At 37.1% G+C, this 13,309-nt stretch overlaps 1 protein-coding gene across 2 annotated transcripts in view; it reads left to right on the top strand.

Moving 5' to 3' along the window:
- Nucleotides 1-13,309, top strand: part of PRR16 (proline rich 16) — a 138,476-nt gene that overhangs the window by 86,547 nt on the left and 38,620 nt on the right. The window contains exon 2 of one of the 2 annotated variants that reach the window (XR_008965729.1): nt 7,155-8,049. Coding sequence is in view for 1 of the 2 variants with exons in the window: in XM_057372141.1 (XP_057228124.1) it covers nt 7,155-7,913 (759 nt within the window). In the remaining variant the exon portion in view is untranslated. The remainder of the gene's footprint in view (nt 1-7,154; nt 8,050-13,309) is intronic. The other variant, XM_057372141.1, reaches the window with a different exon arrangement.

Here is a 13,309-nt window from a genome sequence, read left to right as displayed (position 1 = left end):
CCATAACCCAATTGCAAGACTGAGAGAGCTTCTGTAGCTGCGGTTTCACAAAGCAGCTACAGCTCGAGTATTATCTAAGTTCATGAAGCACTTGGTCTGTAAAAGCATCTGTGTTTTTTCTCAGGCAGAAAGAGTTGGAGGTGTCATATCCGTGTAATGAAGGTGGGAAACTGCAGGATACTGCAGGTGCCAAAAGCTTATGCAGGTTCAAGCAGATATAGGCATGTTCATGGTAGATAAGTATGTCAAGATCCGCTTAACATAAATCTGCTAAGAAGTTCTTGACTTAGAAATTGTTTGAGAATGGGATAAGGCTCTGCACAAATATCTGTGACTTTTCTAGTGTTCTTGCTTGAGCACCTGTTTTTTATAATTTTTCACTATATTATACCAAGTAGACAACTTCTCTCTCCTGCTACAGCTTTTCTTTTGGTTTCTTTTGGCTATTTTTTTAGCTTACCGATGTTTAAAAACTTGTTTATAGTCTAATTTTGGTYCTGTTTCTTCTTGACCTGGAAGGTATGTTCTCTGGGGATTGGGGGAAGGGAAAGGACGGGGACAGGTGGCACTGTAGAGAAGTTTGCTGTGGAAAATACAAAAGGTGTGACCATGAATTGACTGAAACTGAAGTATAAACACCTGAGAAAAGGTTCTTATTGTGCTGCTAAGCAGCTTAAACTGTAAAGGGATAAATTGACTCTCTCACTGTTAACAGGAACCTCTGTGCCATTTTTTTTTTTTAGCTGTGTGATAATTTGGGATTTACAGACACTTGGTAAGAAACAAAAAGCTTCTTTTGTGTCTTTAGATATCACAGAACTAATCACAGAATATTCTGCACTGGAAGGGACCCACAAGGATCATCAATGAACCATTCCGARGGATCAAACCCACAACCCTGGCATTATTAGCAGCGTGCTCTGACCAGCTGAGCTAATCTCACATTCCCCATAAATGTTCTACACTCGTTTTTGTCAACAAATGACTAATAACTGTACAGAAAATAATARGCTAAAGTCATGTGAATGTTTTGAAGATTCTGGTACTAATTATAGCAAGTGAGCAATTTCTTGTAGGATTAGAAGTTCAATACTGAGATATTAGAGCTACTGATATAGCATATTGTCCAGTTCTTTACTTAAAGGCAAGAGCAGCCTCTTCATGATGGAACTGATTGCTGCTTTATTCTTAGTTACGTATTTATTCCTATGTCTTCCCAGGTAGCTCATTTTTGCATGTAGAGTGCAATATTTATCTATCCAACTTTGCAATTGTTTAAAAATAAATAATTAAATTAAATCATTTTGATTCCACTTATTTTGTCCACCAGATTTTGTTCATTTTACCACTAATTTCTTTAGTTCAAAGTAAGAACTAGCCTCATAACATGATTTGATTTTGGTTGATTTAAAATTAAATTCAGCATCTATCCATAACTATTTATTTTCTAGGAAACTTCCAGCAAACTATTAAATGTCATAGCTGCACACTACTATGGTGAAGTAAAGAGTAATATATGAATTATACCTATTCCATCTCGGAAATCATATCACCTACATTACATTCTGCTTGTGCACTTTCTTGAGAGCTATTAGCCTCTGCAGGAGCAGGTAATTTAAAAAATAAAAAAACAAAAAAAAACCAAACCAAAACAAACAAACAAACAAAAAAAAAAACAAAAACAAACAAAAAAAAAACCCACCCCAGTAGTCTAATTTTTAAATCCATGTGAAATTTTTAAAAATATGAAAAAGAATTTAAGTGGCTGGACATATTAGAAAATACTACAATATTTTAGTTCTGTGAACTATTTCACAGAATTACAAATCTTTGAGTATATATTAATTTCCTTTTCGAAATGCAATTTACTTCTTTATTTAAAGGTTGCAGAAAACGCTCAACAATTGTCTTTTATGGATTGAGGRCAGCTAGTGAATTATGCATTCACTGAATATTGGTACCTTGTTGCCATATTCCACACTGCCTTTAAACAGAAGAAAAAACAAACCTGGTGAAACATTATTGTAAGGAGAGGACAAAACTCTCCATAGATGCATTTTTGGGTGTGTATTAGATAATCACACCAAAAAACGGTGAAAACAAGTATTTGTGATTAATTGTAGATATGCTTTTCAGAGAAGTTTAGGGATACAGCTAAGAAATTCAAGTACATGTTACTTCCTGTGTCATATTTTAGTCTTCTAATTATGAAGTTAAATTCTTCGAATGAGATCCTGGCGTCCAGTGAGAAATACAGAGTTTTGAGTATTGGTCTATTCAAGTTAGGACATTTGCCCACAAAAGGGCTTCAACAGAGGAGGTAAAAACTAGACAAAACTTAGAAATACAGTTCAAACAATGGAAATATTAGGTCAGCATAGGCTGCTTTTGATAATCACAAGACTTTTTCTTGGACGGGATTCTGAAGTTCCTTTAAACAGGAACTCCAGTTTTACCTGAGTGGAARAGCAGTGCTTCATGCTATCTCTATATTTTTAAGCAATTTTATATAAGAGTTTGGTAACACTGAGGATCAGGTTAACTGTAAGGTTTCTTTATATTGCAAATGGTTTGCAACTTCAGTGGGTTTTTTTAGGGTTTTGTTTTGTTGGGGKTTTTTTTAGTGATTTTTTCTGTTGTTTTTGGGGAGTGGTGGTTTTTGTTGGCTTTTTTTGGTTTTGGTTTTTGTTTCTGTTTTTCGTTAGTTGGTTTTGTTTTTAATTGGGATTGTATAGTATCTTTTTTCTTTTTCACCTGGACTTTACAGTACTGATTAATTCTCCATACATTGTTAGTTGCAGCACAGAATTTCTGAGTCCAAATGTGTGTTGGTAAGGGTGTCATTTTAGGCATTTTTTTAATTGCACATAACTACAATGTGCACCTGACTACCATGAGGAACTTTATGTTTTTTCTAACAATTTAATATGCCATGCACTTCCAGTAATGGACAACAGGGAGGAATTTTTTCCCCAAACAGTGATCTTTWGTCTCAGTTAGCTTATGGTTCTATCTTACAAATGTCACACAAATCATATTCCTGTTTAATCTTTGCAAAGTGGGAATAAAATTTCATGTAGCCTTACTATATATCTACTTAAGCCTTTAATTCAGATGTTTTGTCTGCTCCTTGTGAGAACTTACATGTAGCTCCTTTTCCTTTGCCAGCTTTCTTTTGCTCCCAGGAATCAGAGACTAATCACAACACTAATCCAATCCRTTGATCCACTTTGGCTTCAACTTCTGGGTTGTCTTGCTCTGATGGTTCCAGAGTACAATCAATGTTTCATTTCACACTCCTGTCGTTAAATCTAGTGTTCTTGCCTCATTTCCTACTCCTGGTAACAACTACCAGGTCTGTTGTCATTTTCCCTTTGTTTTCATTTTATTCTCAACCTTTAATTTTCTCTGGCTAATCCAAACCTGAAAGCTCTTGGAGCAGAGAGAAATACATTATTTTGCTTGTCTGTAAGACCTCTCAAGCAGAGATGTCAAGACATCATGTCATGCTCTGCAAATATTTGGATTTTGCTGGTATGAGGAAATTACCCCTATTCCTTCTTACCATCCAATTATGTGTTTCTGCACTTTCTTACTATTCCAGTTACTGGTTTCAACATTTGAGAAAACCTTTTAAAATACAAAGTAAAAAAAAAAATGTTTAAGAGTATTTAAAGTCAGCGCATTGACAAGCAAGAACTCAACAGCCATGGTGTTAATTTGGTTTAGCAAAGATTTGTGATCCAGTAAATCCTGTAGATCCAGTAGTCACGCAGGACTGGTTTATTGACTTGGACCTCTTCTTGGTCCTGATTCTAATGATAATTATAAATTCTTATATATGTGTTCTAGAGGTGCTGTTGATGCTCATCGTACCCATAGTTGGAGCATTAGTGAAAAGATTGAATTTCTACATAAAAAAATCTAAGGGACAGAAATTAGAATATAATTTTAAARGAGTAAGCTGGAGATGAAGGAAAAACATAATATCTACATTAAATTTGCTTTATCCAAGCAATTTTTTCCTGCTCATTGTGATGTGAAGATATACATTGTTGTCAAAATGAAACAAATAAAAACAAACAAAATCCAAACTCTCCATACATACATATTTCTAAGATACAAGCAGAGAGCTGCCTTATGAAAGATTTCRATTTCAGGATAAAATATTTTGGGCCTGTTCATGTGCTAACAGACCATTCAATTTATTGGATTTTGGTTGAGAAATCCAGCTCCATTCCCACTGGGCACTTAATATTGTTGTCCAGAACCACCCCAGAAAGGGGATAAGAATAAACTGCTGTCCTGCTTCATTCAGGGGTGTTGCACGCTGGATTCTACAGAATTTGAAGCCTCAGGATATCGTTAGGAGTGTAGAAAGAAGTGGGCATCTCTGCAGAGCTCAAATGCAGTTAATGGAGCTCCTCAGGCTATAAAATTGTGCATCCTCAATATTTGTACATGTGAATGAAAATCCTGTTTTATTCCAGAGCTGAAAAAATGGACACATTTATGCACAACTAGGGCAGCTTTTTTTTTTTTTTTTTTTTTTTTTTTTTTTTTTTTTTTTTTTGTTTTTTATTCTCTCTCTTACTCCCATAGAAGATGCATTGAAAAGAAACGGGCTGTTTTTTTTCAAGTTGTTTTTTTCTTTTTAACTACAAGAGTTTCACTGTGTTAGTCATGGGTTCTCATGTTGCTTTTTCATCTTATTTGAATTTTACCTTCTGGGACAAAAAAGCAATAGGAAAGAATAGTACACAGAATCACAACTTGTGGTGGGAATGAATCTGGACAGATAAACTGTGTTTGTTGTGTCAGAGCCGTTTCTTGCTGGATYTATGTTTTACAAAGGGATAAGTGACAAAAAAAATTTTGATGTGTACTACACATTTGCCCAGAAGGCATGAGATAAACTCTGTAGTCATTAACTTGAAGGGCTATTCATAACAGGCTCTTCCTGTTACTCTTGAGAAAATCKTTGCTCTGCAGTGCATAATTTTTCTCCTTCTTTGCTTGCCAAAGAGTTTCTTTGGTTTATGTTGTATCAATCCATTCTGTAACTCATATAGTTTAATAAAAAATTATAGAATGCAGTAGAATGTTTAGATATATATAGGCAGACCCTAAAATTTATATAAATCCATACTAAGTTTGCATTGGGGTGTTTGAATTTCAGGCTTGCTGTCCAGAACTTGACTGTCTTTTCCTTGTCCCTGTTTCCTTCTGAGAAGTTCTCTCTGTCTCAGTTTGCTTATGTAATGGAAGGTGATAATGAGAGCTCTTCCACCTGTAAACTGTCACTTTTGCAATGAATTCTGGTACAGATGGGATTTGCTTACCCTTAGTCTGAAATTTTCAAGAGTTCTTATATGTTGTACCCTGGAGAGGATGTGTGGGATCTGACAGTTAAGAGAGTTCTGTACATTTGTACAAATGAAACTGTACATTTCAGCCTCTAGAATAATATTTTAGATCCTTATTATCTGGGGGATTTAATGTCTGTATTTTAAAGGTATCTTTTTTCTACTTTATTTTTGGAGAAAAATCAAAACAGACATTTAAATGCAACGTGATACTGGGCTTTGAATACTGAATAAATGAGTTGTTCTTTTAGTCTTTTAGAGAAAACGTAAAGTTTTTTCAAAGATGYTTGAAAGCTCTCTGAATAATGCTTATTTGCATGTTTGCGGGTTTTAGGAGAAGGAAAGCACTAAACTGAATTGCTGCATTTGAATTTTTATGAATTTTGTATTATGCAACTCAGCCTACTGTAAAAGCAGTGAAAGGTGGAGTGCTTTTTCATTTAATGATGGTTTTGCTTTTGTTATTTACTTTTAACTACTGGGCACTTAAGTGAGTGACTGATTTTACTGAATAAAGACTCACTGCCTTCAATAGTGGCTTTCACTTTTTTTGCAATTAACGTATGGCTCATGTCTAAAAACAGTCTTAGTTTGAAATCAGTAGTATCAGCACCAAATTATTGGAAGCAGGAAGTAGAAATGGAAGTTTCTATGCCACAATGGCAACATCTAGTTTCATTTCAGATGTAGTGGAGTATCCCTTCCATAAGGGGATCTCCATAAAGACCCTAAGCAATAGCACAGGTTTTTATTCACACACCAAAGTTAGTTAGCAACATTTCAGCCACTGATTACTTTATGTACATCCTGTAAAGGTCAGAGTTTGTAAATGTGTTCTTACTTCCTGTGGTATCTGTTGTAGTTATAGGTAGCTTATAACCACAGTTGTTCAACTAGGTATTGGRTTAAATGTAGCTTTTAGGAAGGGTTTTTAATTGTCATTAAAATTGTCATTTAATTGTGAAAAGCCTTCTCTACCAAGTAAAGGCACCAAATAAAAAAAATTAGTCGCATAAGGGGTCTTGAAGACTAGAAAAGGTCTAACAATGTGGAATCTAAATACAGAATTACGGGAAGAAAACTTCAGATAAAATGCGTGAGTTCTTACATGCTTGTAACTGGAAAGAAAGCGACTTTTCCTCTCCTAGCAAATGCTATTTCAGGATTGTTTTGGAGGATTTCACATCTTATGGGAAAWACTCATAAGGGAACATGACACAAGAGAGAATTTGTTTCTCAGAGTCTCTTTTATGTTTWAAAAAAATCGTCAGAAATGTGTTGTTGTCAAACTTATGATTCCAGGTGCATAATACCMTTTATTCAGAGAATGCGTGTTTAAATCTAGAGTGTTTGAGAGGTCAGAGCTAAAAGATAGTCTGCTGAAGTTTTGGGTTCAGAAGCTGTCATGTAGAAGCTAAAGTTGAACAATTTTGTCTCCTCCTGCACTGGAAGGCAAAGCATAATGTTGAAGAATTACACTTCACTTACAATGATATTACCGAGTAAACCCTGGAGGGAAAGAAAGGGAATTTCATTCTAGACTGTTTCAAGTTGTATTTCTCTTGTATTCAGGTGATGAGCTAGCAAACTAGCCATCCCTATCATTATTGTTGTCATCATTTTTGTTATGGTTATTTTATTACGTTGACAAGAAWAAAGAAATAACGTCCAGAAAAATTGGACGCTTCAGTTCTGGGGAGGACAACTGATAGCAGAGAGTGGTTTTGTTTTCCTGTGCCTTTTCTGAGGTTAGCTTTTCTCACTGTTGTCACTCTGGCTGTCGCGCAGGTGGTTGACCAGATTGACACGCTGACATGTGATCTKCAGCTGGAGGATGAGATGACAGACAGCTCCAAAACAGACACACTCAACAGCAGCTCCAGCAGCACGACGGCTTCCAGCCTGGAGAAGGTGAAGGTTCGGGGGAACGCGCCGCTGATCAAGCCTCCCGCGCACCCCTCGGCCATCCTGACGGTGCTGCGCAAGCCGAACCCGCCGCCGCCKCCGCCGCGGCTCACCCCGGTCAAATGCGATGAGCCGCCCAGACCGCCCCCCCTGGCCAACCCCCTCAAGACTAATGGCACCCTGCTGAGGAACGGGGGCCTGCCCGCGGCGCCCGGCCGCATTCCCAACGGAGACATGTGYTGTATAGCGAGCAGTAACCTGGAGAAGGCGGTGATGCAGCCGCTGCTGCACAGAGCGGACAAGGAGCGCTGTCCGCAGGCGGGAGCGAGGGAGCGGGTGCGCTTCAGCGAGAAGGTGCAGTACCACGGCTACTGCCCCGACTGTGACGTTCGGTACAACATTAAAAACAGGGACGTGCACTTGCACAGCGAGTCGGCCCGTGGTGCCGGAAAGCTGCCGCACCAGTGCCCTCCTCTGCCGCCTCCACCACCTCCGTTGCCTCCGTTTCTTCTGGAAAATGGAGGGTTGGGGATAAGTCCCAGTAATAGCTTTCCTCCTCCGAGACCTGCAACTGTGCCTCCACAAACTGCGCCAAAACCCCAGAAGACCATCTTGAGGAAATCAACCACTACAACAGTGTGAAGTATGCCCCTTGTAATAACTCTTTGTTTTTTCCTATATATAAACATAAATAGGTAATGAGCACTTTCTACTTGAGCAATAAAAAGACCCAATGTATTACACCCTGTGTCCAGTGAAGTGGCATAAAAATCACATGGTAAGTACAGAGATGAATACTTGTTGGTCTTATTTGTACTCACCAAAAATACCATTCAGCAAAGGCTGCTGAAAAAATACCCATTCTTTAGCACGTAGGTTGTAAACATCTGTAGCTGTTTCTTCTTTGTAGCATGGTTTAAAAGACAATGGAAAGCAAGTCCAGTGTGAAAATACTGAGTAGTGATTTGTGATAGATTTCAGTCTATCTGACATGAGGGAATAACCATTGCTCGTGGGTTTTGGGACTTTTCAAATGTCTTTTGATAAAGCAAAGTGAAGTGCCGGATAACAGCCTTTGACTGAATTCCAGCAAMTGCTTTTTTCTCTTTATGAGTGCTTGAGCAGACACACTCAGTATGGACTGGCGCAGGGGAATGTAATCACTGGACTTTCAGCAGCTTGGTCTTTGGTGGGGAAGTAAAGCAATAATTGAAATGAACRTTGGCGTGGCTCTGGAAAACTGAGTGTCATTTTCTTTCTGGCTTGCTCAGTGCATCATTGCCAGTGTAAAGCACAGAGTTTTGGGATGAGCAGGGATGGTCCCATTAAGTTTCCGCTGTTACTCCATCTGCGGAATGGCAGTGATATTTTATCTCACTGTGCAGTGGCAGTAGACTGAAAAAACAAAGTCCAGTTCTGCGTTTTTCACTAAGCTTTTGTCTGGTGCAAATCTCTTTTTGAAGGCAAAGAAAATATTGCCTAAAGCCTTCAGGGACATCCACTTAATTCATGTAAAGAGCTTTCAAGTTGAAAAGCTCTGTGCAATTATGAAGCATTAACATGCAAAACAAGATATTTTACATGTTATCACATTTTTATGGTGAACCCAATTAATATTCTTACTAGTTGAAAAAAATCCTCAGTGTTTTTAATTATTTTATTAAAGAACATCCTTTTATTCTCACAAAGAGAATTACAGGGACTTAGAGTTTAAAAAAACATTCAGTCAGTAAAGAAAAATCTGATAATAAATATGTTATTTACAAAACTTGTGCCAARTTAATCTCAGTAGCCAACAGTAAATGCTATATTAAAAAAGTAGGCTTATTTCAGCTAAAATATAGAAGGTAGTTTATAGCAAAACCAACAAAACCAGACAAAACAGATTTTAAATTTCAATTTCTATTTACATGTAGTAATAGGTATATGTTTCCTTATATACATATTATAGTATTTAAACCAAAATAATAAGAATAACAAAAGCTCCATCAGATGACTACCAGTTTTAAACCTTTGCAATTAGCAAAGAGGTTATTCAGTRCAAATACACATTCGTGGTCTAAAGCCTCATGAGGTATTCCCTGCATAAAAGGCAAAGAAAGGAAATCATCTTAAATTCTTAATCATGCTCTCCCCTCTTGCCTCCCATGTGTTTTGCATGAGGCACTTTACATTTGGTATTGTTTGACTGTACATAATCCCACGAGAGCTGTTGCCAAGTGCAGTAAGTCCAGGCACTCGCAGCAGGAGGCAGTAACTCATTCTGCATCTGTGCAAGATCTTTGCTGCCCAAATGAGGGTTTGGCAGGGAAATTCTGCTCACCTGCTGAGACTCGACAACACCTCCCTTGCTCATATGTTGAAAATTATATTTGAAATCACTGAAACAACGTGTGGACATATCCACATTGCACAGGTGCAGGTTTTTGTTTTAAAAAGAAAATGCCTGCTGTCCTTACTTTATGACTGCTATAGAGATCATATACCTGTTATAAGCTAGTTTAGATTTTTTTAGTTTATATTTKTTTTTAATTCTTAAATGAATAATTTTCATTCTAAAAGATAATGCAAATCAAATACTGCACATAAACTATTAAAGAAAATAACACTGAGTCATTTTAAGGGAGTATGGTCTGCTGCACAYGTGTTATCTCACTTGGCTTAATTTTTCCAGTATGGACTCTACTCTGGTATCAGAGCACAAGGTTTCTCCTCTGGGCTTGTCAAGAGTTTCATGAACATTTTAGCGCCTCCAAACCGGATGTTGTGCTCAATGGATGTGCATTGATATACAAGTAAATTTCAGTTTTGTTGCAGTTCCCAGCTCTGGAAAGCTTAAGCAGCATCTGAGTTTCAGCAATTAATGTTCAGTTTTGGTATCCAACATCATCCATCTCATACTTTGTCTTCTCCTCCATAAGTGCTTTCGTGTCTCTTTCCCCATGCCTCCTGAATATTTTCACATGATATGGCTGTGCCATGAAAAGATGCTGCTTTTCAAATGCAGTGCTATCTTTGGCCAGAAACACAGTTTCAARATGTGATGGAAAAATTGTTTTTCTGCAAAGTTTGGTAACTCACGCTTTCTTTAATACAATGTGTTCCAAGGACTCTGTTAAATCATAGTACAAATGTTGAATCGGTTATGTTTTAATGAGAACACCTCTGGCCTGTTCCCTATTGCAAGGTATTATTATCAGTATAATAATTTCACATTAATAACGTGACAGAATAGAATTAAGGTTAAAACAGGTAAACTTGCAAAACATGGGAAACAATTAACTTTAAATTTTGCAGCACTGTCTGAAAACTGCTAATAGAAATGGCATAACAGCAAATGAATGCTCAGCCAGCAAGATTTCTTATATTTTTATTAGGATTGTAAGCTCTTTGAGGCATTTCTGAGMACCTACTTCACACCTCACTGAGGAAAATCCAATAAACTATTCAGAACTGGGCAGGAATTTTCTGTCTTTGCAATGTAAGTGTAATATTTTCTGAGATTACATTTAGTGTTKTGCAAAGAAATTAATACCTGAAAATCATGAAAGTCCAGTTACAGTACTCAGAGCTTTAATTCAATGTTTGCCATCACTTCAGTCTGCTGTCTGGCTTTCATTCCCTTAAGGTATTTCAAATCTGAACTGTCCAGATCTAGACTTCTCAAATGCAAATAGGAGAAGATGGCTTCTATCGATTGACTGAAGGGATTAAGTTTAAGAGAATTAAAATAAGTAAYGAAAATTCCTTAATTTTTAATAATGGCATTCAGTAATAAAAGCTAACACATCAATGCATTGTAATAAAGGAAAACTAGGGAAGTAAATTCCAGTAACAATCCTTTTGAAGGACATAGCATAAGGATCTTCAAAAAGATCATGGGTCTTTCTATCCCCTAGTAAAAGTCAAACTTCTTCCTTCTCTCTTGTCTTCTCCAACAAATCATACATTTTTCTCAAAAACAAGAAAAAAAAATCCAAATCTTCATCCATGCTTTTATTATTACATAAATATTTTATTTAAAATGTGACATGAAGTAAGTAAAGTACTCTACAGTTCTCATTTTTAGCTTTGTTCAGATAACTTCTTTATTGGCTCTGAGGCAGAGAGGACTATGATTTCTTTAATTACCAGAGAGATTTATGTATGGATGTTTGCTCAGATCTCTTTTTTCCATGTTCTAATTATGACTTTCCATGATGCTGCGAAYAGTAATTTCACATGTGGATATAAAACCACGCTATGGTTGCTGTGTCACTTCTCTGATGTAGTCTTAAAGCAGGCATGAGTATTGGGCACATATTTTTGCAGAGGCTGCATTTCTCATGCCCTATTTGTATATAAACTGTTGAGCCATGCTTTTTCAGAGGCTGTAGGTGTGTGTATAGAAGTAAAACAGCCATCCACTGCTCAAACTAGTAAAAATATTGAAAGCATAATGCTCACAGTGCAGTAAGGCTTTGCAAGCGAGGCATGCACAAAGGCATGTGGTAGAATATCTGTGGTAAACCTTGCTAAGTGCAACGCCAGGAATACTCGCTCTGAAAAAATACATGGCACTTGTTAAATAACCACATTTTCTATTTTGTAGGGAAATTTGTGGTATATCTCATACAATGTTTACATCCTGCAGCCTAAAATTTCTGTATCTGTTAGCACAGACCRTAACTGAAGCAGCAGCAGCTCTGGTTCAGAATCCTGCAGAGCAGTGCATGAAAACTGCAGTACAGCCTCRTCTTTGGTGGCAGTTACATGCTGATGTTTTTCATTTGAGAAAAAGTAGCAGGGATTTTATCTCAGCAGCCAGTTTTATGGTGGCAAATATATTGTCCAAGGGAGCCAGTTTCTCCATCAGTTGTAATTTTGGCAAGGTATCTGTAGTAATCCATCTTTTGATGGCTCTGGGGAGCACAAGTAAGCTGACTTTCATTTCTGATCTTAAATGATTTGACATGTCTCTAACTCATATTGGTCAAASAGCTCTCCTGCTAGCTGAGACTGGAGCTGACCATGTATCCTGCTGCAGGAGAAAGGCCCGTGCTSCAGTCAACCTGTGCAAGGCTGCTCCTGTTCTGTGTGTCTTCACAATTTTTCATGTGTGGCAATGTCCTCTTTACCAATGTTCTGGTTTTGTTAAGAAATTGCACGTGCACTCTGTCCCTCAGCTGGGCTGCATTTCTTCTGTGGTGAAGCAGGTGGGACCATGGCAGTATTTAAATTACTCAGACTTTTGCAATGCTGAATCTTTTCAAAATTTTGAAGCAGTTTTCAAGCAGCTTTGGAGGAAATTATTCTCCTGTCAGGTTATAAAAATAAGGTGAGAATCTCTCATGCAGATATGATGAGGATGGGCTAAAATTTTCATATTTTGAGGGACTAAGTTTGTTATTGCAAGACTATGTATCTTTTGTTGTATGAAAATTGTTTTTATAGACATGTGACAAAACAGTAAAACATAAATTGCACCCAATAGCCAGCCGACAGCAGTGCTTCAAGGAATGAGTAGCACCAGAATCATTCTGCTCCCTTGCTTGCGAAAGATAGAGAACAAAACTCCAGGAGTTGCTCTATTTTCTCCTCAATAGAAGAGGGTTTTTTTTTTTTTCTTTAATTCCTGAAATACTGAGTGTGTGTATTAGAATTCTTTAAGGAAAAGGGCACCATCTACCTCATTGCTGGTTGTAAATTATATTGATAAAAAGAAATTATGTTTTTATAAAAATTTTCTTATATCAGACATGTCCCTAGATGTTGTTTGTCTGATCTTTTGACTACTTATGCAATCTTGCAAGCAATAATAGGGAAAAAATTACATAAGAAGGGAAAATTATGGCAAATTATGAAAAAAGAACTTTAAACAGATGTGTTCAAGTGTATTCCTCAGTGGTGCTAACATGATGATAACAACTTGAATCTGAGAGCTTATTTTTCTTTACACAGGATTCTTATCATTACTTWAAACTTAACCTTGAATCATATTGAGGCAAGAAAGAATCCAGTTAGTGACAGAATTTCTCATAGAAGTGTTTATTTCCTTT

Source organism: Malurus melanocephalus, unplaced genomic scaffold (assembly GCF_030028575.1).
Source record: "Malurus melanocephalus ecotype Western Australia unplaced genomic scaffold, MMel_1.1 scaffold_7, whole genome shotgun sequence".
NCBI classification, from domain to species: domain Eukaryota; kingdom Metazoa; phylum Chordata; class Aves; order Passeriformes; family Maluridae; genus Malurus; species Malurus melanocephalus.
Note: the sequence above shows the minus strand (reverse complement) of the source record. Positions and strands in the feature narration are given on the sequence as shown.